Source organism: Mycteria americana, chromosome 7 (assembly GCF_035582795.1).
Source record: "Mycteria americana isolate JAX WOST 10 ecotype Jacksonville Zoo and Gardens chromosome 7, USCA_MyAme_1.0, whole genome shotgun sequence".
Classification (NCBI taxonomy): Eukaryota; Metazoa; Chordata; class Aves; order Ciconiiformes; family Ciconiidae; genus Mycteria; species Mycteria americana.
The window spans coordinates 50,256,247-50,283,748 of record NC_134371.1 but is presented as its reverse complement, the minus strand read 5'-3'; the positions used below and the strand labels follow the sequence as shown (position 1 = coordinate 50,283,748).

The 27,502-nt window shown below is 41.4% G+C and overlaps 1 protein-coding gene across 1 annotated transcript; it reads right to left on the bottom strand.

The window, feature by feature from the left end:
* Positions 1–1,635: 1,635 nt before the first annotated feature.
* Positions 1,636–26,512, bottom strand: CNN3 (calponin 3). Its single transcript, XM_075508324.1, has 7 exons — positions 26,348–26,512; positions 6,914–7,035; positions 6,396–6,462; positions 4,840–4,977; positions 4,202–4,318; positions 3,303–3,449; positions 1,636–2,749 (listed from the first exon to the last, which is right to left on the bottom strand). Exons 1-7 carry the CDS (start codon positions 26,402–26,404, stop codon positions 2,402–2,404), a joined length of 996 nt encoding a protein of 331 aa, XP_075364439.1. The 5' UTR covers positions 26,405–26,512; the 3' UTR covers positions 1,636–2,401.
* Positions 26,513–27,502: the final 990 nt, after the last annotated feature.

Below are 27,502 nucleotides of genomic sequence, written 5' to 3'. Positions count from 1 at the left end.
TCCTCCCCTGCAGGAGAGTCTAGTCAGGCGACTATAAAGCAGGCTTGAAGTCGGTGGTGGGGCTGGATGTAGGCACAGCTCATGTGAATACACAGTACTGGTTCAGGTACTGATGCTTGTCCAAGCCGCTTCTGGTATTTCAACATCTGCCCTGCAAAGCAGCCCAATACTGTGTGGACTCCTCTTTCCTGCAGCTATTGAAGACTGGATTCAGAGGAATGAAAGGTACTTTTATAACTATATTCCTTAAAAATAGGAGACAGGGAGTACTGGTGTCTGCATACCAGGAAATGGCTAAGTATTACAGCTTATTGTTTTAAGCAAGGCAGTTTGCATTTGGTCTTGCTTGGTGTCTACTTCAAACTTTCACTTAATTCACTTATGATTCCACTGGATACCTCTGTGGATGGCAGAAAACAGGCATACTGAGAACAGTCTGTGTGTTGTTTTGTTTCGCCTGTTCAAGTACATAATAAATGTGTGCAAGCAGTTTAAAGCATAAGTTTTGGATTCATAAAGAGCAGGAGGGCATGGTTCAGGCTTTCAAAAGATGACCCTGCTTTCACCCAAACTATGAAAGCAGCAAAGCTTTTGTTGTTGATCATAGCACTGCTTTTCAGCGTTCAATACAATAGTTCTAAATTGTTAAATACTATTATTTTGAAGGGAGGAAATAGTATAGTTCAGGAAGAGCAGGTCTTAACAGACATCTTGGTAATAATTCTCTTGCCTCAGATGCAGGGCTTGGACTGCTGACCTCAGAGGTCCTTTCAAATTTAAATTCTGTGAAATAAGTAAGCTTACGACTTACTCAACAAATAGGTCAGTTGAAAGGCAGATCACCACATCACACCCAAAGATAATAGAAACTAATGGAGCAAAGCACAAACAATTTCTGGTCTTGAGGGAAGAATCCTTTACAAGTCCAGAACTTACAAGTATGAAACATTTTATATGTTAATGTAAATAAGTTTAATCTGCAGTAAATACTTTTTAAATACTTTTAATTTTTTTACAAAAGTTAGGATCAGCAATGGTGGCCCCCATTGATAGCATGCTCTTTTTTCTCCTGTCGAAAACAGCCCAGGTAAATTAGTACAGCCTGTCTGCACTCCCTGGTGAGGAAGAAAGCATTTTCCGTTTAGGAATAAAGCTCTGCTGTCAGTAACTAAAGAACTCAGATTGCAGACCAGCAGGCACAAAGATTGGGATAGCTCTTTACATACTCCAAAAGCAAGGGTGTTTTGAGTTCTCAGAGTGATGGTATGAAGGCTATATGCTGAAGCACAGGTGGCGCTAAATATGTCCAGTTCCTCATTTGCCTTGAGAAAAGGGCAGGGATTTAGTGAACAGCGAAGGATCTCTGGTCATAACCTCACAGTCATGCACAGGGAAGTGAACTCTGCTGTAAAGGAGCTACATTCCTTTCCTGTTAAGTCACTGTCACTCACTCCCAGGAGGTTTTTACAAGGTTGCTAGATTAAATCCCACGGAAAAGAAAGAACCCGAACTGCAACAGACAGCAGTTCTACATTACCCTTAACACAAGCAAAGGTGATGCTGATTCGGGAATAATTTCTGTGGCATCTAATCTTTAAGAATGGTAGCATAACAAATGAGACAGGATCTTCCACATACCTTTAAGAAAAAATATTTATTTATAAAAATACACTGGGATCAGTTTGAGAAGTGTGGCAATAAATACAGTTCAAGGAAGAAAAAGCATTTCTACATGGATATATTATGGCACAATAAAAGGTAAATGCACCATCAATCATGGGACTTCTGTTGGCTCAAGACTTTGTACAAGCTCCCTTTTTAGTAAGACAACTATTTCTAAGTTTGGTCAGTGTTGATAATGGAATGAATACACAATCACAAATGCACACTTATGTCTAATGCAGGACTTACCATTAGCAAACAATACCTTAGAAACATAGTAATGATATTTAAATCACTAATGTGATGTCTTAGATTTAATTGGCAAAGACCACATTTAACTTTAAGCATGAAATTCTTTTATCTCATCTGGAAAACAGAAAAGCTGTAAATATGTAAAATGAAGGCTTAATGTGGTATGTAAATACCTACTTAAGTAGAGATTGTGAAAATGCATAGCTCCTTATTAGACGACCTGGCTGTACAAGAGCACTCCCCCTTTCACAGTATTCCTTTTACTTCATATGCAGTTATTGTTTATGCTGTAGACTACAACTGTTACAGCACTAAAGGCAACTAGACAGGGAAAGGGCAGAGAAAGGAAAAAGGAATGTATGTAAGGCAATATTTCTTTAGGTACATTAAGCATAGTGTGTAGGAAAGACAGGTAACAATTCCACAAGGCTAGTTTCGTTCTTTACTGAATAAAATAATGGACTAATACTGAACTTCTGATGCCAAGCTAATAATCAATGCCCTGGTCGCTGTACTGACCATGGTAATCTCTTTGATAGTCATCTTGGTATTCTCCGTGATAGTCATCTGGGTATTCTGCCTGATAATCGCTATCGCTGATTTCTGACCCATTAGTTCCTGTTCCTTGGCTGCCATTATGAATGACAGGTTCTGTTGGTGCAGCACAGTACTTGGGGTCATACACTTGTCGTCCAAGCCCATACACACTCATTCCCTTCTGTGAAGCTACTTTGTTGGTACCCATTTGTAACGAAATAGTTGAGTTATCCACAGGTTGTAATATGTGCTTCTGATCGTAGATGTCTCTCCTGGTACCTGGTGCCAGCATACCAGCCTAATAAAACAGGATTGTAGAGGTTCAGTAAGAAGGTCGAGAGCTGTGGTTACTAGATTTATGATTACAACTAGTACACCTTACTGGAAGTGCTAGTAAGTAGCAATTAAAGCATAAAAAAATATAGCACAGCAGCATGTGTTCACTAGTAGGTAAGTCACAGAAGAAAGTCCTTGCAGAAAGGTCCAGTTTATTTCCCTCTTTGGAGAGAATATACTAAGTGTTCAGTCTGAGGTAGTGCCCAGGAAGCAATTTCTTTTTTGCCTCTGCCGAGTTAGTACTTGAAGTTACTGTTTTCTTCTGGTATAACACAGCCAGCCGGAAGCACCAGGTCATTTTTATGCCTTAAGATATTCAGCACAGAACACACTGGATAGTGATAAAAAACTTAAGTTCTTCAATTACTGCATAAAAGCACAGCTGAACTGTACCCTCTCACTGCTGCCAGTTAGACTCTGCTACCGCACGCAACTCACAGACTCTTCCATCCCACTGTGCGCTCCCAGGTTGAGCTGTATCCCCTCTACAAGTGTCACCACGCAGTCCTGCTTACCTGACTGGCTCCTTTGTTAGTGCCCATCTGTAGGCTAATTGTCGTCTGGTCAAATGGCTTATCAGTTTGCATTTTTGGATCATAGAGGTGTCTTCTAGTTCCATAAGCAGTCATGCCTGCCTGACTGGCACACTTGTTGGTGCCCATCTTTATTGGAGGAAGGAAGAGGTGGACAGAAAAAGCGATTTTTATTTGTACAGCAAGCACAGTCTAAGGAAACAAATATGGTTGGTAACTGTGATGGCTGATGGAAAAAGTAATTACAGTGCATGCTTTCCTCATGTAGCTTGACCACTACCTCTAATAAATTACCCTTTCTCCATACCGAGCTTCAAGAGGAAAAATAAAGGCAACTCTCATCCTAAGGCATTTCAGTGACTGACATTTGCCCAACTGCATGTGCAATTAGAATGGATGTATGCATCAAAATGTAATAATTAACTTTTCCCCTGGACAGTAATGATTCAATTACACTGCCACAACTTCTCTACCACAGGAATTTTAAGATTTTATGCCAGTTATTTTGGTTTTTATGACTATTAAGGAAAGTAGAGAGGAAAAAAAAGCTTCTACCGTATAAGGAGCTTTAGCTATCCAAAGACTCCTACTTTAAAAGCACTTTAGGGGACAGAGGTGATACTGCTAATATTAGCTGTTCCTTTCCTCCTTATCACTCTTATTGCAGATTTAAAACAAACAGAAAAACCTTCCAGGCAGTCACTTCAGCTTATAAAGCCAATCAACTGCTTTCAAGCATGAAAACCTCATACCTCCTTCCATAACAAGAATATATTGTAATTCTGCAGCTGTTTTTGCATAAACAATATATCAGTTAATCAAAACAAGAAAGTTGTTCTCAAATATAACAGATTACCTGCAAACTTGAATTTCATACTTACCTGCAGGCCAATTACACTTTGACCAGCTTTTAGTTTTCCTGCATCAAAACTTCGTGCTTGTTTCTCTGCATATTTGACACCAATATCAATTGTAGTATGAAAACCTTTAGTTTTTGCCTATTTAGGGAGAGGGAAAATAGAGTATTCAGTGTTTAAAGTATATTTTCTGCTACTGGAACACTGGCTTTACGGCCCTAACCCTGGCTCTCAAGTGATGCCACAAGCATGTTTCTCTCTTATGAGAAACTCTCTGTGTCAGGGGTGAGAGAAGGTAACCGTTCCCCATGCCATTTGAAGGTGGTACTCCAAAGCTACCCAAGTATCTTGTCCGAAGGCTATTCTGCAGGGATTAGTGTTCTCCTGTGAGCCTCCCCGTTTCTGTGTATGCACACGTAGCTCTGGAGCAAGGCCATCTCCAGTCAGGAATCCTAACTCTGAACTCCAAGCCTTCCCTGGATGCACGAGGTAGGACACAGCCCTCTGAAGTGCAACCTCTGCAGTATCTCGGACTCACAGTAGTATCTATCCCCTCCTGACAGGCTGTGTGCTGTTTTCTGTATTTACATGAGTGGTAAGGGTGCATGTGCATCTGGACTGGCATGTGGATTTGTGCCAATTCCAGGGGTACAAATACTTACCAGACCTGCTAGTGCTACTAGAGTAGTCTGTACTTGAGTCATATTTCCATTTTCAAAAAGATCGTTTGCTTCAAAAATATCATGTGGCTTCATGCCGTAGACTTGGATGGCTTTGATAAAATTCCCAATGTTCTCCAGCTAAACAGAAACAAAAAAGCCAGTTTTCTACTCAGTGTTTCAATTCAGACACTAAGTGATTTTAAAGCTTTCTGGTGTTGGTTGGTTGGTTTTGCTTGTTTTACACAAGTTCTTTGCCTTGTGCAAACTGGGCAAAACAGCGTGGTTAAGAGTGACTGGTAGGAAGTTTGAGATTATTTTTCATTAGTTTTAATATTGACTTAGAAATCAATCTAAGGGTTTATCTAGCCTGGCATCTCTCCATCAGTGAGTATCATATACTTTGTTAGAAGGGGCTTAGATGACAAGACTGCCTCAACTGTGTCCCTTCCAAGAGAAATCCTAATCTAAAACCTGCTTCAAATTGGAAAATTTGACATAGTGTCCACGCTATTTGAATTCAGCAATTGATAATTTTGAGTAAAATAAAAACATAACTATGTGGATAGTAAGAACATTTAACTTGGTTTGAAGATACTATCTTGCTCACCTCCTGGGACAAATTCAGCTAAGTTTTTGGGGTTTATTAGTACTTTTTAGCACTGTGCACCGTAGAAATTGGAAAGCAAGATGGAGTACAAGGACTAAGGACTGAATCTCATCTTTCCTTCCGAAGTCCTAAGATGTATTAAAACTTAAAAAAAAAAAAAAAAATCCTCCACCATATTTAGAAGTGTTCAATGCCAATAAAAACAAGAGGCTGACATAGCAGTATTAAGCTAGACCCAGCAACAGTAAAGGCAGTCAACTCTAACCAGCAACCCTTCCAATGCTTGTCCTAAATGCATGTTGCCTTTGATAGTCCCTTGGGGGGGAAGTGCTAGAGAGGGCACTTGTAAGAAATCAAATCTGGATATACTGAAATAAAATACATACTGTAGTTTGCACCACATTGTTTTCTGAGTTCTGATACACAACCATTTCTTCTGAGACTGTTCAGGTCCTTTCCTTCCCCATCCTCTCCAGCTGCTTTCTCAGGAGGACACTTCGTACAGTGACCTCGAATGTCCAGGTACAGGCAAGCTGTTCACCTAACACCTTGCAGCACTGCCTGGATGGAAAACTCCAGTTGTGATTTAATAAAAAAGTTAACAGCTTTTTTTTTTTTTTTTACTTGGAAAAAGGCCTTGCTATATGGCTCTATGTTCTTCTTCCATCTGAAACTTCACCTAACAGCACTAAAAAGCCTAGAAGCACTACTATTACATATGTATTACTCAACTGCCACTTATGAGCCACCTCAGCTATAGTTGCTTTCTGTTAAATGCTGTTCATGTATGCCGTATCCTCAACTGTTGCGTACGTATCACATACAAAACTTGGTGCTATTAAGATTTAAGGTGTACCATATTCACAGCAAATTTGTTAATACAGAACAAAAGAACTGTTTGGGGGTTGGAGGGGTTAGAGGTGTAGTTTTGGGGGGTTTTTTGTTTTACCTGGTGCCAATTTAGTTTTGATTGATTAATTTTCTTCACTGATCCTGGCTGCAGCTTATTTATAAGCCTGGGGAGGTGAAAAAAAGGGAAATGCTTAAACAATAAATCTCATCCTTATACCATCTGTGCAGGCATTATATAATATTTTCACTCATGCTTTATTAGTTGCATTAGTTTCATCAAAATGGTTAATTTTTTGGTTTATACAGAGTGCCTAGCTCAGATCTCAGGTCTAACAAGTCTAACAGACCGTAAAAATTTTTGTGTGCCATTTGATTATTATAGAAAAGAGCTTCACCATTAAATTTAGAAATACTTAGAAATCTTTGCTAAAATATAAAGGAGATTTAAGTTTTCAGTCTTTTCCACAGTTTCAAAGAAGCTGTCTCCCACCCTACTGTCATCTATCTGTGACTATCAGAGTTGATGTGTTTTGAAGGGGAATCTTCAGAAAGTCCCTCCTTAGTTCCTCAAAAGTGGAAAACTGCTAAAAATAAGGTTACTTAATAAATGCTTACTCGCATAAGATTATGCCATCTTTTAATCCCAGTTGAAAGTTTGCACCAATGCTCAGCCCTGTAACCTCTTCTATCCAGTTACGCAGATCTTCTTCTATCTGGGGGTCATATTTCAGGGCAATCTGTAACACAAGCAGTTATAAAGTTACTTCACGAGAGAAAACTGCAACTCTTTCCCCCCAAATCTGTTTCAAAGAATATGCTATAGCATTTATCCAGTACTGTATTTTAAATATCAGAGTACAGATGTAAGTCTTTATCCCTTTTACTATAATGTTTATGACTTTACTAAATGTTTATTTGCAAATAGTGCTTTGAAGCACTTAACAGTTCTTTCTACTGTACGAATTGCTGGAGCTTGTGAACAGTCTTTTGACAGCTGCAGAAGAATGATGACTTTTTTGAAGGGGGGAAAAAAATTCTACCCAAGTTGTACTCTAGCAGGAAGTACAAAAGTGAAATAGTGTGTTATGAACACAAGAATTCTGAATTGCCATGCCATCAGTACTACTGCTCAGATGTAGATTCTACGTGGGGACTTTTATATAATAGATTCAAAGTTATTCAGCCAAAGATTATGGTGGGTTTGCTTTTTTTAGCTAGGTTATGATTAACGGAGATGACCTGGTAAGTTTTTCCCTTGTTGCTACAACGTTAACAGTTATCTTGCTGGGGATTCTGGAGGTTGTGTGTGTGGCTCTTTTAATCTTAAGCTTTAGTATGCCTGCTATTTCTCTTTTCTTTGGCCTTGCTGGAAGACTCTGATGGAATAAACTGTGATCTCATGTCTTAATTGCAAAGTTACTGCAGTGTTACTTTAGAGAGAGAAAACCTGCAATGGCCTTTGAAGTTAAAGGCATCAAACAGAGGTCCAGAGTTGTTAGCAAGGTGACTTCAAACTCCTTTTCCAGATGTTCAGACTTCACTACTCAGTGTGTCAGTTTATGCTTCAGTCACTAGAAATCAATCCATCTGAATGGAATGCTTAAAACTGGTAAGCTTCAACAGTGCTGGCAGCTAACGGGGCCCACACTCCACTCTCTGCCCTTCGTTCCCCTCCCCTGAAGAGACTGAAAAGCAGCTCAAACTTCCTTCAGCCTAAACCTGTTACTTTTGCAATACTTTTCAATATTGGAGAGTTGGAGAAAAGGGATTTTATCATTGAAAGCATTGCTACTTTTTCTGCAAAAACCCCAAGTTATCTGAGCACAAGATTTTATGGCGTAAATAAACTCCACCAGTGCGGAGGTTGGCAATGCTTTTCCACCTTCATTAGAAGTTGTCCCGCATGGGTCAGTGAGCAAGACAGGGAATGAGGGAGCTACTGTGAGAAACCTGACAGGCAAGCACAGAATGTACTTGCAGTATTTCTAACTAATGGAAAATCAGCTCAGCTACTACCAGTTACTTACAAATTCCTAACAAGAAACTCATGTAAAGCCATTAACATTCAGATCAAAATGTAAATTTCAGACTTTTTACGTATAGTCTTAGACTTCAGCCCAGAAAGGCCAGATATTAGCAGCTATTTATACTGCATGAGATTATAATTGCAACCTATCTGAATTACTTGGATAGAGGCAATTGCTACATTTTGGCTAGCATTAGTAATCCCCAACTCCAAACTGACCAAACTAAAAATTACAGTATTCTGTTCTCTATTTTTCTTTGAAGGGGAATGGAAAATTCCTGTATATCTGGCTTTACTTCAAAAACTTGTCTGAGTAATACTTATTTTCCTTAGACTATTTGTACTAGTGGTGCTATGGTGCCTTAGTTACAGATCAAGATAATGGCCTAACCCATTCTCTTATTCAGATCTTGATTAAGGTGTAAAATTTTGTGCAATATTCTGCACAAGATAACAAGTACTTCAGTGCTTAGACCAATGCTGGTCTAAAATAATCAAGATACCCCTTTTTATATTGAAGAAAAAAGGATGAAAGCTCAGGTAATACTGCCTAGTGTGAGGAAAATACTATTTTTTTTTTTAATCACACCTTTTGGATACTAGATAGCTAGATGAGAAGCAGACTAGAAAAGCTAGCTGAAGTTCACAGCTCCACAGAGGAAGCTGCTGCAAAGCAGTGCAACCACATTCTTTGTTTACAGTGATGTTAGTAACAGTAAAGGGTGGATAGCCCCTTTTCTGAGGGGCTACCAGAAAGGTTAGCATCTTGAAAATGGTGTATGAGGAAACTGGTTATCATCTTTCTCCTTCCTCACCTGGTGATTAGCTTACAAATTACTTTTCATGGCTATTTTTATTTCCTATGGAAACAAGGCTTATGTGATCACAGCCTTAATTTGTCTCCCCCAGAACATTTGGCAGAACTCAACTAGCTTGTTCAAACTTATAGAAGAGCTGCAGTCTTGGACATGACTGAGTCAAGTATTTTGTGTGAAAGTAAGTAATTGTGCAAAGGAGAAAGATGCCAAAACATCCCCAGAAGAATGAAACATTGCATCATACTCTTATTACACATTACAGAACCTACAGAGATCTTACAAAAGTGATCTCACCCACAAAATCCTACGTGACATGTACAGACAAGACATACAGTAGATAATACATTTCTGTACCCCAGTTCAAAAGGAAAAACAGGATTTGTAGAAAGGCCAGAACTTAGTATGTTCCGATTGTCCAGTTAGAAGAGAGCAGACAATTTGGGCTGGTCATTTGTATGTTGACAGTTCATGCTATGTTAAAATCACTGTTCTAACATGCATGTGGGTGCAGAGCGGGGTTTAAGCTAATCTCTTCCACAATTCTTTAGTTATAAATGTAACAAACATAATGCTTTCTGAAAATTCAGGCGGTTTCTATTTCAGTGTAGCTTAAAGAAAATGCTAAGTCATAGTTTAGCCATCCTGCAGTTGGAATTGTCTGGAATACAACTGGAATTGTCTTTCCACAACTAATTTTTCTGCAACTTCATTTATTTTTAAGTACTGCTAATCACTTTTTTTTTTTAAAGAGGAAATTAAGTCTGTGATCATGCCAGCAAGAGACACATTTTAAAGATCAGACCCTCTCTCAGCTGGCTTCCTGCTATCTGGTTTTAAACTTTTCTAAAATCTTTATATCCATTGCAACAATTGAATCTTTTCTACAGCGTTCTGAAACCATAGCTTTTTTCATGGCACCAGTGATGAATACTTTGAATGAAGCTGCTTAGCTACTGCTTTCATCTTTAGTAGATGATGTTTTCTTTTGCTGTGAACTTGTAACATTTAAGTATCTTCCATGAAAGTTCAGTACTTATAAAGGATCAAATGTTGGCATGTTGATTAGTAGTAATGGAAAAAGCCATAAAATTTTTTCATTTATATCAAAGCTTCCAACTTCCCCTCGTAGATAGCAGTCAAAGGAAAACTGGAACAACTCTGACAGACACGTGGAAAATATGAAGTATTCACTAACTTAGCGCTACATAACTTCTATATAACTTCTGGTTGTGCCATCGGGAGTAAAAGAGCTAAGAATTCAAAGTAAGCATAATGCCTCACTTCTGGTAGTACCCGACCTGTCACCCTCCCTGTTCAACCCCTTCTTGTCACATGCTTAAAACCAGATTCTTAAGTTTTCATGTCTTTAGCTTTTCAGATGGATTGAGTATAATTTTCAAAGAAACTATCACCACACTTCACTTTTTGTAACCTAGTTTCCCACCATTTCAAAAATCAAAACAAAAACTTTACCATATTTAAGTCAAACAGTACAGTAGTGAAGACAATTCAGAGAATCAGCAGATTTAATAGTAATGCTTTCAGTGGCAATAAGACAAGTTTCCTCACTTGTATAAGCTTTTTTTATTTCCTATCTCTAGACAAGCACAGTAGTGATACCCTAAGACACTTTAAAACCTCTTGAAAAACTCAAGATTTGAACACATGTGAAAGTACTCCAACATAAAGTAAATATTTTTCAGCAGAAGTGATAAAATTCCATCCGATTAGTTCTAAGTTCCCCAAGCAATGGGGGTAGCAATTTAATATTCAGCTCAGTTGTAATCTCAAATATGGAATGCACTTAGTATTAAATGAGGAAAATTTTTGCCATTTTTTTTTCTTTGATATGCTTGCCAAGAAAGATTAAAATAGCCACACTTACAGAAGTCTTTAGGGTTCTCACTCTTATTGGCTTCCATATCTACTCCCCCCCCCCCCCCCCCCCCCCCCCCCCAATCTGTAGTACAAGAACAGCAGTCATCACTGTTTTTATCAAGTGTATGGATTCCTGGAAACAAATGAAGTTACGCTGGCCAACTTCAAGGGACACAGACAGATCATTAAAGTTACTCAGTGTGCCTGTAGCATGCTAAGTTTGAGTGATGATGTTAACCAGTGTTTCACACCATAAATGATATCATATGGACTTTCAGTTGTCCTTTTATACTAATCTTTTCCAAATTACACAGTACACACTGTACACTAAGGGCTACATATATGCCAAATCTCCAGTTTAAGAGTTCAGCTGTCTATTTTGCTGCTACTCCGGAAAAATACTGTAAGAGTATCTCAAGAAAGAGTTTAAGCACACTGCATAGCTTTTTACAGTCACTGGAACTAACAAACAGAAAGCTTCGTAAGGTAAAAAGCAGGTATAAAAGATGTAACTTTCAAAGTTACCCATCATGTCACAACAGCTCGCAATTCTTAGTTCTGATTAAACTTTTGACTAAAGCTTCAGGCTTTATGCCCCCACAGCAGTGGTCAGATGTTTAATGTGCAGCACGCTAAATTTAAACTACTAGTAAGCATTTGAAGAAACTGCTCTCTGGTCAAAAGCTTTAACAATAAAAGCATGTGCTTGTTAAAGTGAGTGAAGAACTCTATCACAGGAACTGTGTTTGTCAACAAAACCCAAGATTTATATACATATAAAAGTGCAGCAGAATAGGTTGTATGTCACTGTTTTCCAAGGTAAATAAAGTACAGGGCCATGTACAGAAAGAGAAATACCCAGGACTTTACTCCAAGATAGTATACAAAGAGGTTACACACATACTTTTTCACCAAGGTGAACAGAAAAATAAACAAAGCCCTAAGTTTTAGATCTTAATATTCTTCACAGGGAGAAATTTGGGGTGGCCCATATCCTTGCTTAAAGTGACACAAAATGACTGATTTTTCAGTCAAAAAAAGATCAAGTAGATAAAGCTTACTGGATTTCTAATAAGTGTGGGAGCATATTCATCTCATACTGAATTTAATCCAGGTCTAGCCAGGGGTTTTAATATTACTTTTACACATTTAGGTCATAAACTACTGAAAGCAAATAAAGATAACTAAATGAAAATTCCAGCTTTTAAGACCTAAAGTTGTACAGTTTAAATTTTAAGCAGCAATTTGTTCCTATATCAACTTTTCCATTTTTATTAGCTTGGAACAGAGTGAAACTGAATTCTTACAGTTTCGGTGGTGCCTACAAACATCCTTTGCATTGAAGTAAGTACTACCCTCAGAACCAGTTTGTCTTGCAGAGGCCAAAGACACCAATGCTGATACTTCTTTATCATTTGCTCAGCACTAGTTTGCGATGAGATCTTTCCCCTCCCCTTTTTAAGGCTTTATGATAGTATGGGGAAAGATGAAAGCATAATTATCTCCTGGTATCAAGGCAGAAGCTCTCAGAAGCCCTTACTCCTCAGAAGCAGGAGTGAGACAGATTACCTAGCCAGTCCCAAATTATTATCCAGAATTCCAGCTACTGGCACCTGAGCTGCCCCATTCTGTTCATCACCTGCTGTTCTGGAACACAGTTCTGAATCTCACATCTAAAATATACACAGCAAAGTGTCTGGGCCCAAAAAGTGTTAAGAGCTTACTGGTTATGCCAATGACCAAGAAAAAGGCACAGAACGGTAACCGTTCTTCTCATAAGCAGGAAGGAAGGTTTTCTAGATTTTTTTTTTTTTTTTTAATTATACAACTCAGTTAAAACTTTCTGGTAAAAATTCTATGGTGTAAACAGATTACTGTATATACCTAATGTTCAGCTTCAGAGGTGAGTGAGAGTGACAAGGACATAATCAGTATTTTTCTGCAGGACAGTTCTAGTTGTCTGCCAACACAGTGGTTATTTAGTCATAGAATAAATAAAGAGCATACCCTTTAAGTGGAGACAGAGAACCTAAGACAGTGGGGAAAATACAAGGTTTTGATTTTTACTGAAAGTGGGTGAGAAGAGGGAGTGACAGGGTGCTAAGATTATTGTCAAGTGGAGCTTCTTGCCATTTGAGCTACCAGCCCAATAACCTTTCATCATAAGGACAAATTAAAATTCCCTGTTAATTTCACTATGTTGACCAGGACTGCGTGCAAAAGCAAATGTCAGAGGAGGCATGTTTGTGCAGGAGAAACCCAAAGGCAAAGGGAATGTAAAAATCTAGATGAAAACCAAAGGGGAAAGTACTTCAAAAACTGAAAGCCACCATTAAGTTTGCTCTGGTATTTGAACATGTATTTTTTTCTGTCATTATGGACTGTTGTACAGAAACGCAGAGAACATACTGTGTTAACACTAATATTGAAAGATCTCACTATATCACACTACACTACTTAGCACAAAAATTTTACAGCTGTATCTATTTTATTTAATATTCAACAGTATTTTATGTGTAATTATTTTATGTGTAGCATAATTGATAACTTGCCAACATCTCACTGTCTTCTCTGTAAATCAAAATTTAGGCTACAATCTTTAAAGGAGGGATGGATGAGCATTAATCCCAAATTCCTGGCACTCTTCCTATCAGCACCAGTTTAAACTCTGTGAAGTAAGGACAGGTCATGCCTCAAAGTTTCCAAGTCATCTTACAAGTAAGATACCTGTAGTCATGCACGGCGTTTGTTGCCAGATCAGCAGGCTGGAAGAACTAAGTGTTCTACTCCCTGGCTGTCCAGTATGATTTTGTGACAGCTTGCGAACTATTCAAGAAGCAACCACCACCATCTCTTCCCTCAGAGTGCACTAACAACTCAGATGTATGCCTGCCCTTGGACTGAATAGCGGTTCCCTCTCATTCTCTGCAGCTGTATTACTGCAACACTCTCACCCATTCAAATCTGTTCTCACAGTTTTTCTCACATTTCTTGTCCTGACTTTTTCTTGTCAGTCACAGTTTTCTGGCTTATAACTCCAATTCTCCATAGTCGTCAGCTTCCGCTTTCAACTGTAGCACCTTCTGGTCCTGCCACCATACATTATACTTCTTGATATCAAGTCCCTTTGCACTGTATCTTTAGTCTGTATATTGCTGAACAGTTTAAATTTCTTTGCAGAACGTGGTTTCAGTAATATTCACTACCTATTACTTGACATCATTGCTGTTTTCATTTAAAAAAGCACTGGGATATGAAGTTTCTTCTCAGCTAAGACAGTGTTGATCCAACCCAGTGAACAAAAGCCTGTTACTCCCTGAGAAGAACAGATTCTCCTTGCTTTGAAACCCACCCCCAGTATGACTGGCTTGAGCTCTGGTATGACACAGCAAATCTGGGCAGGCTCTGACATCACTGGCAGTGACGTCTTCTGAAACAATGTGCTGAGTGCTGCACTGAAAATATTGGTAACCTGCTGTACTGACAGACTTCAGTAATACCTAGTTGATCTTGTTTTGTGGGGAAAAAAAAATATAATCTAACAGAATGATGTGGTGCATAAACAGCAAAAAAAAAACCCCAACAAATCTGAAAACAACCTAGTTTTCCTAGTAGTAACCCAGGAAGCGTCTCCTGAGACAACTTCTACTATAACTCTGGTGGAATAGTAGTTCTCAGAGGCTAGACCAAGCCTGCAAACAGAAATAGTAACATCAATGACCATTGTATCTTTCTGAGAGTACTCTTCTCATCTATTGCTACTACAGCAATCCAGGAAATTATATATTCTTTCAAGTTTACTTATTTTTCCCCCAATAGAACAGCTTTTAAAATATGTCATGTTACAAGCAAACTGTATTGTGACTCTGTAGCCCTTCCCCAAGGCCCAACTGTGTTGACAAGTCTTCCAACTTAGCCTTCCAAATAGGACCACAAAATCTGATTATTTTAGTCTGAGTCTCTCTCCACACCTTTTTTCTTCTCTTCAAACCCTGTTCACTTACCAAGAAAAGGGATTGTGTTTTACAGTAGCAAGTGGCTAATTAGTAATTCAAACATACCTCTCAAAAAAAGTTAGCTAAAGAAAACTGAAGTCTGTCAGTGCAAGCTTTGCTAAATGTTACTCAAAATGCACATTCCCTCTGCCTCTCCAGCAAAGGCACAGTCCATGCTGCATTTTCTCAGTACCTTTTTCAAAGGTAAACCTCAAGACTCTGCTGCTTTCACACCTCCATTCCTCCCACCCAATAAGCTCAGACACTTGACTGTTCACTGCCACTTGTGATCCCAGGCATAGGCTTGACTGAAAAACGAACCAGATGACATGGCAGGTCCGAAGGTAACAGGCATTTCCCAGTGCTCAGTGTTTCCCACTGACTGCTCTGATTGTATTTGGTCGCCTGTCAGCCTGCTCCGATTTAATTCCATGAACTCACATTAGCTGAACAGGCTAACTGAGGTGCCTGTGATAAGTATTCATAAGGAAAAATACAGATTTCTTTCATTCTTACCACTTCATCCTTGCACAAAATTATTCAATCTGTGGGTTTTGTAATTTAGGTGAAAGACGTGATTTCTTGAGAAGTTCCTTAGCTTCTACTAGATAGCAAAGTCTTCCTAGGTACATATTTCATACAGGTAGCAGATCAAAATCTCTGAATTCACATACAGCACATTTTTCTGGTTAAGGTAATTTTCCTCATATCTAGTTTTCTTAGCAGAAGCACAAGAAATGCAGATTTCACACCCTAAGCTTTAGAAGATCTTGCCTATCACCTGCTTCATGCTACTGTTTTGCTTTACCACCTCAAAAAAAATGGGAAGAATGAATTCAGCACAACGAATGAAACATAGTAATATGCTTCTGCTGCTCCCTGCCCTCCACCACCCCACCCCACCCCTTCCTGGGTATATCTCTGACCAGGTAAAGTTCAGTAGGTGACACACAATGTTAATTATATTCCAGGAAACATCAAAAAATATTTTTGATATGGCCCCCCAGGCAAGTTGTGCTTTAACCACATAAAAGTTATAAGAAGAATATGATCTACAATTAATGTGTTATTTTAAAAAAGTCATGACCACAAACACATTAGAAAATGTTTACTTGATTTTGTAATAATATCCATCTTTAAAGGCCTACAATTGAAATTTAGAAGATTACTGAAGAAAGTCTAAGAAAAGTAAGACAGAGTATTTGAAATTTACATAGTTCCTATAGGCACTTCTATATAAATCATAAAATCTGTATGGCAGACAGCTGGACGTATTTTTTTTTTTTTAAAGTTTATGATTAGATGAATTTTTAGCTCAACCTTTTATTTAATGAAAGTGTAGTTTAAGTTATGTAAAAATCGAGCCATAAGCCTGCTATACTGAAGCTTATACTGAATACAAAAGAAAGTACTACTGCTGAAGTAGGAAAGACAGTCAAACTCCTAAGTAAGAGGTTCTGGTTAAACACTGTAGTAACTTCTAAATCAACATTTTTCAGCACTTAAGCAAGTGCAGGAAGAACAGTTAGCACTGCCAAAGGCAGGTAGGGGATGCACATATGCACTGCATCCAAAACTCTGGATACCACAAGGTAAGTTGTAGTCTCACTATGCTGCACACCTGAATTCACTGTAGGTTTGAAATACACAAGCAGCAGTATGTGTGGGCAATGCTGTATTGCAAATGAAGTGTGAGAGAGGTCTCAATCTTCTATTATTTAAGGTTCCATTCTTCTGCAGAACAAAATGCTTGGGTGCCCTGACTGAACTCTAACTTTGTTAGTTATGTTTTGTTCCAATTCTTTTCCATCCATTCAAAGACCAGTTCTTTATCTGTGATGTTTAATCTCACAGCTTTTTTGTTAATTCTTTTTATTAAAACTTGCTAGATTCTTTCAAATATAAGTACCTTTCCATATCACAAACATTTTCATACCATCCTTTATTAATGATAAAGGATGCTATCAAGACAGACCACAGTAAAAAGGCAAGTCTTTATTTTCTTAGAAAGTTACTTGTACTTTTTACTTTTATTGGGGCATGATTAATGCAATGATGTCAGCAAGGTAAGGGAACAACTTCTTGCAAAAATAAGCAAAGAACATTCAGTTTTAGAACACTAGATATGTGTCTGAACTACATATGCTTCATTGACTTAACACTGTATCAACTTTCAGATACAATATGCAACCTAACTTCAAACTGATCCCACGCAGAGTTATAAAGTTAAGTGTTATAAAGCAGTGGCAGTTTGGGCTGGTCAGGCGGTGGGAATCTCAACAGGAGCCACAGTACTGCTCCAGGTCCTGCTCCAGCGCATCCTTCTGCTTGGTGGGTGCTGGCCTGAGCTCCGAGTTGTGCTCTGTCCATGCTCAGCACAGAAGGGAAATGTTCTGGTGGGGCCCCCATTAGCAGCGAGGTAAGAGCTGGCTTTCACCATGAACATTTGAATATTACCAAATCCCTTCCCAAATGCAGGTGTCTGTTATGCCTTATCTTTTGCTGGCAAGGCTTCTAGCCTAGTCAATTGATTAGAGACAACAGAAAAATACTCTTCAATTAAATTACTCTTATTCAAGCAAAAGCAGGAATACTAAGATAATGCTCTCTGTCTATAAATATGAGGCTGTAGTAGTGGAAATATCAACAGGAAAGCAATGTAACAGGAGAGCTTTCTTAGCAGGAAAGCAAAGTAAGGTTTTTATAGTAGTAACGTCCGGTTTTACTCTGGGAACAGCCATGGTCCAAACATTCAAAGTAGGGTAGGAAGACTTGTTTAGAATCTATCTATAATTCAGCCAGCTAGGACTTGATGCAGTAAATCAGATCCCAGCTTCATGAAAGCATTTCAGAACAGCAAGGAAACGAAGGCAAGGAAGTGCAGAAATACTTAGTTTTTGCCCAAATCTAGGAAAAGACTTGGTACTCAAGTCCTGCAGGGTGTACGCACAAGGCACCTACAGTTTCACTTCACTATACCTCTTTAAAGATTACTCTGTAACCAAAAGAATGTCTGCCTAAACAAAGTCATCAAGAAAACTCCCGTTTAGACCCCAGAAGACCAGGTCAAGACTTGGAAGGGAAGCAGCAAAGGCATCAAACGGTTAAAGTCCAGTTTCCAGGAGGGAGTGAGGGTCAGTGACCAGAGGCAGTTCAGACTCCCAAGGCTTAAAGCATGCTTGGCCCAGCTGCTGGGACTGGGTAAGGCAGTTTGGTGAGAGTCCAAGCAGGGCACTAGACCGTAGCTGTGACAGCAGCGCTTCATGCCTCGCTGTAATGGTCTCCTCTCGCTGCCAGCTCCTCCACTGTGACTAACGCCTTCAAGTCTTTGTAATTTATACATCCAGAATCATATCTGCTTCAGGTAAGAGATGGTTTTATATAAGCAATAAGTAGATTAATTATGTCTCCCCTCCTAATATCTACAAAACTCTGCACTGTGGGGGGGAGGGGAAGGGTTGTTGAGGGGTTTTTTTGTTTGTTTCTTTTAAAGAAAAAAAATGCAAACACAGAACCACCCACCTGAAGAAAGTCAAAACTGTTTTTGAGAAAAACACTGTAATTAAATCCCACGAAATTGAAACAACAACATAAGTTACTCTGAGGCATTACTGCAAACCCAAAAATATTTACCCAAAAGAGAGCATTTGCTGCTGAATATAGCTATACAGGTTAACAGTTGTTTAGAATCAGATACTTACAAAAAGCATTTTTAAGCAAAAGAGCCCTCTTAAAGAAAAAAAGAAGGATTTTCACATGATCTCACTTAGAAAAAATCTGTTTCGAATTGCCCTACGTGTCCTGGCCTCAAGCCCGTTTTTACTGAAGGCCTTTCCTGTACAGTTCCATAGGGGACAGGAATCTCTACAAAGTTTGCCTTAAAAGGATGTGTCAGATGCGCAGTGTATACAGTGTTACGTAGCTACAGAAGCTAACAATTCTGAGTACAGAGAAGTTTCTATCCTTTATTCTCCAAGGCAAATTACAAATTATTCAGAGGTAAGAAAAAGCCTTCAAATTAATGCTCTTACAAAAAAAGCTAAGGTGAGAAAAAAAATCACTGATGTGCCATTATCCCAAAACCATGCATGCATCCATCTATCTTTTAAGGGTATTGCAACAGCAACAGAAATATAATAGGTATTTTTCTCTAAATTTTAAACTAAGGCTAACTCTGAAACCACACAAAAAGCATATTCATCTGTACATTTAAACAAGTGAGCAATACTGTAATACAAATTAAACTTATTTTCTGAGACTACTAATCCCATTTAATTGTCATGACTCTGTCAAACTCAGTTTGCTTTCTTCAGAGGTGTTCTGGCCATGGGAGGCATACTGTGAGCTTGCACATAAAGGATGCAAGGCTTGATGCTTATCCCACACCCTTAAACATTAACCTCAGCAAGTTTTATGTTTTTCTATCACTAGTATAAGTTCTACTAAAAATGTATTAATCCACCAGAAACAAGGTCACTATAATACATTTTATAAATTTACAGAAAGTGCTTTAAATTTGAAAGTGCAGACAGTGTTCCTAAGGTTAAATGTAACAAAAGTTCACAGCAAACATCCTCACTCTTAATTTACTTAGGCACCATGCTTTGCTGGCAGCAGCACTGGCAGTCTTTATCTGTGCTGTCCTCACACATGTCGGGGAGCAGACTGGTCTAGTGTCCCCCCTGTGCTTTGATGTTCATGGGGCAGCGGTAGCTAATCCCGGCTATGCCATGCCATTCATCACCTTCCTCCTAGAAAAAATGGTGTAAGCCAAGAGACAGAACTGGAAATTACATCTGTCGCACAGGGCTTAACACGGGGCAGTGATACATGTCCCTCAGTTCAAGAACGGCTGTCTACTGTTCGAAGCAACAGTTTTGAGGCACATGAGGACTCCAAAAGACAACTGTCAACTTGGCAATGACATGCCAAGGTTTATGGGAGATTTAAACCATTGAGGAAAAAGAAATTAACTCCTGTGTCAGTGTTTTACAGCAACAACTGCCAGATGTCACTAGGGTAGCCACTTTCACAGGTTTGTTTCATTTCACCTACCTGGGGGCTACCGAACAATGAAACTGGATATAGGGTATGCCTGCCTAGTGGGGGTTGTGCAAGGGCTCCTGAAGGCAAGTCTCCTTGTTCGTGGGCTTGGGCAAGTGCACAGAACGGGCAATGCTTGGCTGACAAACACAGGAGGCTTTAAGCAGATGGCAGGGGTGCTAACATCCAAGTTGCTGGCAAGGGAAGTGTTTCCATGGCAAACTACTTGCCTCTGCTTATCATGAAAAGAGATGTATCCTAGGTATGAACTGTCAACTCAATGCTACATAGGCTGCATCACCATTAGTTTGTACCTGTCAGTAGGTCTACTTATTACTGTTGTAGTATTAATACTTCTGTTGAAGTATGAATACTTCTATTGAAGTAGCCACAGAATTGGAAACCTATACCTGACACATGTTCAAGAGAGCAGACCTGTCCTGAGATAGCAACAGTGAAAGAGGAAAATGGGTTAGACACATAAAGATAGACAGAGCAGACACACTGAGGTAGACAGTAAAGGATGAAGATGAATGGAGACACTGCAGTTATGATTCTCCACTGCTCCACTTCCTCCTTTAAGAAAAAAAAACTAACCAAAACATGTAGCTATTGATTAGGGCTACTGCATTAACACCACTTCTCAATCAATATGAGAACTCTTCACACAGGGGATCTTACACTAGGAGAATACAAATTAATAGGTTACTACAGCTTAATAAAGCTAGTGTTTCACTGAGTTTCTTTAAAAAAAAAAAATCCTCTGCAAAATTTCCAGAAAAAGGCTAAATGCATGTTTCGGCAATTGAGGTGGCAAACACGTTCTCAGAAGCCTAAGAGGCTTCTGCCCAGAAAAGTAACACTGCATGATTTGGAAGTGGAGAGAAGCATGCAGCAGGACCATTTTCTAGGAAGTGTTGTTGAACCCAAGTTACTGAAATTTCATACTGTCAGTCAAGGTAAAACTAAGCATCAGAAAGAAGTAACCAGCAGGGATATTGTAAATAAGTTGGAGAATTCTCATCATTTGATTGCCAATACATTAAAAAAAAAACACCTTAAGACTGACAAAATACAAGTTTTCATTGTTTATATCACTAATATGTTTTAAGTGACACATGTAGTTATTGTGCCAAACATTGATTGACTGTAAGTTTAGCTATGGAATTATTCCACTGTCATATTTATCTCTTGCGGACAGTTTTGCTGTTGCCTCAGTTATCAAAACTGTACCATTAAGTACTATTCTCTTATGTTGAATGCATTCTGTGCATCTAGTTGATAGATTTCTTGACTAAACCTATAGTAGAAGTTTTCACTCAGCATTTCATTCACCTCTGTGTATTACAATTATAAAGGAGGTTTGGGAACAGCTATTAAAAAAATAGGATGCTTGAGGATTAACACACTGAGAGATTTCTGGAAAACAATAAATATAACAAATAAAGTTATGAAGTTGTTCATTTGAACTGCAGATCTGTTACTAAAGCCTGGATACAGCTGGAAAAAATTTCACAGTTCTTTGGAAAAAATACAGAAATTGGACACAAAGAGAAAAGTTTCAGTGCTATGCACATTGAAACTGATATTTAGCTAGTGAATGTTAACTTCAAGAGCTATGATCAACTATCAGAAACCATGAATTAATTGGAGCAAACTGAAGTTTAATGTTTGATCTTGTAAAACGCTTCTGCTACTTCCTCTGAAATTTCCTTTGTAAAATCTCAGTGTATATATTTCTATTATAATATTTCTGACAGTTAGAATCAAAATATTGGCTTTTTAATTTATTCTCCATGCAACAAACTTAGGATTTGTATCATGGAAAAGGTCACACAAGCTGATTTTATTTTAAACTAAACACCTGAATTTAATTTAAAACTTTTAAATTAAAGGTATTACTTCTTTAAAAGCTATATACACTTCTATGCACAAGACAATCAGGAATGCAGAAATCCTACACTGTCAGTTATCATCACAGAAGATATCCACCTGTGCTCTCCAAGCATAAGTTCTCATTGCCTTTATCCAATACAGTCTTCATTTCTATTACATCCTTTTACACAACATTAATAGAAATACTTTATCACCAGCAAACATTCTTAGATAAGGGTCATAAAATTCAGTGAGCAAACCTAAAGGTTTGCTAAAGGAAAATAGTCTACAGGAAGTGTGGAAGGGTAAAACAAGTGTAGAGTAGGAACAGTTACATTTTAAGAAGGAAAAGCGTATTATTACTGTTTTGAAAGGAGGGGTGAGAAAGAGGAAGGAGAGGGCCTAACAGTCCAACTACAGGCTGCCAAAACTTCATCTAGCTATTAAATCACTAATTAAAAACTCTGAAAGTTAATGATTCAAATCTGGTTCCCAGTTAAAAACATTCATTAAAGGGTAATTTCTGGACAAAGAAATTAAATCTGTTTATTTGGCCTATAGCAAGTGAAATACAGTACAAGAATCTTTTCCTCAGCTGTTTCAGGAGGAACACAATAATCATACCTAAAACTGGTTAGTATTATTCACCACAGACTTCATTTCTTTTTCATTAATTCATATTTGCCCTTGTGAAGGAAAGCAGGAAGTACTACTGCCCTCCTGCACACTTGCAAAATAAGAGATACTTTGTTTACAGGCTTCATTTGTCTACCAGCCTCCAGTTTAAAAAGTTTGTTTCCCTTCCTTTTCCATATCGCTAGCGCTTGACCTTTCAGGGTGGCAGCTGCAGGGACAGACTAACTTACCTCAGTTACTCTGGTGTCTTTAAAAAGTTTGGAAAATGGTACTGACCAGTGCCAGCTTCCTGATGGAGGGATGGCTTGGAAGAAAGGTCAGAGACTAGAGTGAAGACACAGGATAACCAAATGCTATGCAAAGTTTAATTCCCCATACAGACCATATTTCTGCCCGTCCTTCCTTTCACATGGAGATGAAACTGGCAGTGTATCAAACGTAAGAGGGGGGAGAAGATAAATGCCTGCCTGATACAAATACCATTGCCATGGGAAGGGTGGAGTCACTAGGAAGCAGCTGAATGAACTGGAACCTCTCCTCCTGCCTGGCGTTCCTGTTTGCTCCACACCTTATGCAGTGAGACAATGGAGCAAAAGCTTCTGCTAATTTCTTACCTACCTCAGTTGTAAATCAGAGACAAATATAACATTAGTTTGTAGCTTTATCTAATTGCATCATCATCTCAAGCTATGCTAACCTCATGCACTGCAGAAACTCTCCCATTGCTTAAAAAGAAAATTATTTATTGCCTGCAGAAGAAACTATCCATTTCAATCAGCTTAAAGGGCTCCTCACTGAATATTTGTTTGGGATCAAGTATCTTCTGTGATCTCAAGTAAACAGGGAATCAGCTTCAAAGGGATTACACTAGTTTGACTACCTACACATTTCTCATGCAGACAAGCTTCCTTACAGCTGGGAACCAGTACACAAATTCCACCCTTTGTTTGTAGGAACGAGGAAAAGAGATCCGTAACAGAGACCAGACACCTCATCAGTGTGAACTAAGGTAAGGAGCAAAACAAGACAAGGGTGGAGCCTCAAAAGGACAAAAACAAAAAAAGAGAGAAAGAAAGAAAAAAAAAAAGCCCTAAACACCAAACTAAACAAAGATTTTAAGCTTAGAGACAGAATCCTGAACATCAATTACACAAAATTCTTATAAAGCATCAGGACATGTTATATTCATCTATTCAAATACCAAAGCAAACAAAAGGTCTCTCTGAACACTAATACAATGCCAAATGAGAAAATAAAGAATAAAAACCAAAACCAAGAGACTTTTCTGCCCAGCACAGCTGGGCCCTCAGGCAGCATAGCTATCAACACGTCTGTTTTCTGCAGAAAAACACTGCTTGGGGTTTAGTACTGAAAATTTTAAACAAGGGCATCTAACATTCACCATTATTCAAGCAGGGAGGTACCACAGCTACTTACAAACATTACACCAACACCACACTAAAAAAAAAAAAAACATAACACAATAGTTTGCACGAAGGTCAGTGTTTAAGAAAGTGTGATTAAGATTCGTACCAAAAAATGGTCCACCAAGAGTTGGAAACTAGATGTTGTTCTTCAAATCTTTATGAGACAGAAAGATCTGGAAAAAGGAATTTCTGATCTTTACGAAGACATTATTCTCTGACCCTCTAGAATTATACAGACAGACACATATCTAATGCACAGACCCATGCAAGCTACTAGATAGGAGGTACACAATGTATCTGTCTATAACATAATTGCTTTGAAATTTGATCTCTTACAGTAAAAGCAACATTCTCAAAGTTCAAAGCTATATCTTTTGCTGGAGTTTTTGTTGTTGGTCGGGTTTTTTTGTTCACTTGTTTTTTTTAAAGGAGGTGAGTTCATTTGTCTTTGGCACATTTGAATAACTTTTTATGGCACTGCTGCATTGACATTTCCAAGGACTGCAGCAGAAGCCCGCATACAAGTAGACTGAAGCTGCCACAGAACATCCATCCCTCCACAATATTTGCACTGAAGAAAGCAGAGAAAGTGAGTGAGATAACAGACACTCAGCAAGATAAAGTAGAAGGCCCTTTGCATAAAGGCATGAGATACAACAGTTTCAAACCCTCTGTTAATGCACGGGCTTGGAACAGTTCCTCTCAGGAGGCCCTAAGGAAGCTGATGACAATAAGAAACTGAAAGAACGAATGAAGAACTTCTTCCCGTCTCGTCCCCATAAAGGGATCACTGCTAAGCCCATATGATTCTGTCGATATTTTTTTAAAGTAGAAGAGCATTTACTTTCTTCCCAATTCACATGCAGTAAAACACAATATGTTTTATTGTCTTTTTTTAGACTGTAACAGTGTAGAGAAATCACTAAGTTTAGACGTTGGAAGCAATTGCTCTGGAAGACATTTGGTTACATGATGTCATCAAACTTTGCGGCAGAACCTCATAATCATCCTGAGAAAGCTAATAAAGAAACAAAAGAAGTCTATTTTGTAAAGTTTTCACATACTAACTTAGCCTTGCTGCATAAATTACAGTGTTTAAAGAGAACTACTTTTCTCCCTCCTCCCCTGTCTACTCAGCCACAAGTAAAACAGGATTTGGGGATTTGCTGAAGCCCGAAACCAGACATGTGTGTGAAATAACCAGTTATTAAATACCACGTTTAGAATTTAAGCCTGTGAATAAAGACACAGAGCACCAACTTATCCTTAGTTGTTTACCGGTGTAATTTTTATTGCAAAGGTTTTTGCTCTTGCCAGGTAATTGTTCGCTGCAAGGTAGCCGTCTGTGTAACAGGCCACTAACGTAAGCACCTTTTGTTCCACAGAATATGAGAAAAATCAGGGACAAGTCAGAGCAACTCAGCACACGACGCACAAAAGGCGCGCACCTCCCCGGCAGCACGGGCTCGCTCGCTGTCAGCAGTGACTTTTTTGCCGTTTTAAACCGAGGCACCGGGTGCTGTGACAAGCCCCTGTCACAGCAGCCCCCGCGCGGAGCTCTCCCGTCCCTGCCGGAGGCGCTCTCAGCAGGCCGCAGCGCTCCGGGCAGGCTCCGCCGGCGCCGGGCCGAGGACCCCCGAGGCGCGGGGCCGGCCGCCCCCGCGCGCCTTTGTGTGCCCCCGCGGGCGGGGCGGGGCGGGGCGGGGCCGCGCCGGGCAGACAATGCGCGGTCTGTGCGGGGCCCACGCCGATTGGCCGCGCGCCGCCCGTGCCCATGATGTCATGCGGCTGGAATGCGCCGCGCGGGCGGCCGGGACGCGCCGCGAGTCTCATCTGCTCCGCTCCGCTCGGCTCGGCGCGAGCCGGCTGCGCCCTGCCCCGGCGGGGCCGGCTCTGCCCGCCGCGCCGACCTGCTCCGCCCCGCCGGCCGCGGCACGGGCTTGGGACGGCTGCGGGCCCCGACGCCGCGCCCCGCCCGGTGCCGGCGAGAGGAGAGGGGACAGCGCCCGCGGGACGTCCCGTGCCAGGGCTGCCGGCGCGGGCAGGTGCAGCCCGGGCGGCAGCGCGGGACGCGGCGCCGCACACGGGTCCGCTCGGCGCTGACAACTCTCCGGCCCCCGCCGCGGCAGCGAGTTTCCCGAGCGGCGCCGCGGAGGACGGCGCTGTCCCGGGGGCGGCGGCGGCGGGAGCATCCTTCCCGTGCCGCCACCGCGCGGGGCGGGCGGGGTCCCCGCCGGGCGCCGCAGGCAGCGAAGCCTCGCGTCGCGTCGCGTCGCGTCGCGCCCCGTCCCGCCCCCGCCGGCCCGGCGCAGACAAAGCCCGGTGGAGCCCCCCGCCGCCGCTGCCCGTACCTTGTTCTTGACCTCGGCGGAGAGCCCGTAGGAGGGCCCCTTGTTGAAGTGGGTCATGTCGGCGGTCTCCCCGCTGCCTGGGGGCGCTGGTCGCAGGCGCTGGCGGCTCCGGGCTGAGGCGAGAGTCCGCCCGCGGCCGCGGAAAGTTCTAGTCCCTCCCTCACGGCCCGGCCCCGCCGCCCTCCCCGCGGCCGTTGGAGCCGCCCGCGCGCCAATCGGGGCGCGGGGCTGCGCCAGCCCCTCCCGGCCCGCCTGGGGAGGGGGCGCGCGGCCGCGGGGGAGGGGCGCCCGCCCCGCCTGGCCCCGCCCCGCCCGCCGCCGGGTGCCGCCCGGGGGGGCCGGGCCGGGGCGGGGGAACGTCAGCGGGAAGGAATCCGCCGCCACCGAGGGCCGGCGCGGGGAAGCGGCGCCCCCGCGGGGCTCTCGGTGAGGGGCCGGCTCCCTCGGCCCGGTGCTGCCCGGCCGCTCACGGCGGGCCCCCCGCCCCCGGCTAGGGAACTGCCGGTGGGAAGCCCCCGCCGGGCCGGGGTGACAGCGCTGGCAAAGCAGCTCGAGGAGCCGGGAAGGCAGGGAGGACGGTGGTGGCTCTCCGCTGCGGGGCGATGCCTCTCCTCGGGCCCTTCCCGGACGGCGCGGGAGCGGGGGCTCCCACCCGCCGCCGGAGAGGAGGGCTCGGCGCGCCCGGCCCGCGGGGTGACCGGCGGCGGGAGGGGCCGACTGCCAGAAAAGGCCTTGGCCGCTCACACGAACAGCTCTCTTGCACTGCATGGTGGCTTGAACTACTTCTGAAATTCCTTTAAAAGGTTACAAAATCACGGGAGACTTTGAATAACGCTGGGAGGTAGTGCAAAGGGGGGCGGAAAAAAGTGCACAAGTCGTTGCAGTGAGATTAAGGTGGAGTAGGACGATGGGCTCGTCTCCAGCTCATCGTTCTCCTGCACCGTCTGTCATGGGCATGATACCCTGCGAGAGCCAGCGCCTCCGGATTGTGGTGCGGGTCACTCCTTTCCCCTACTGCGTTGCGGCACTGGCGAACCAACGCAGGGCTGTGTTGGCTGCTGCTGGGGAGGGCGGCCAGTCTGCTGTGCGAACGGAGTCCCGTCCCTCTTTGGAAAGCGCAGGAAAGTGAGGTTGGCATGCTGGGCATACCAGTGG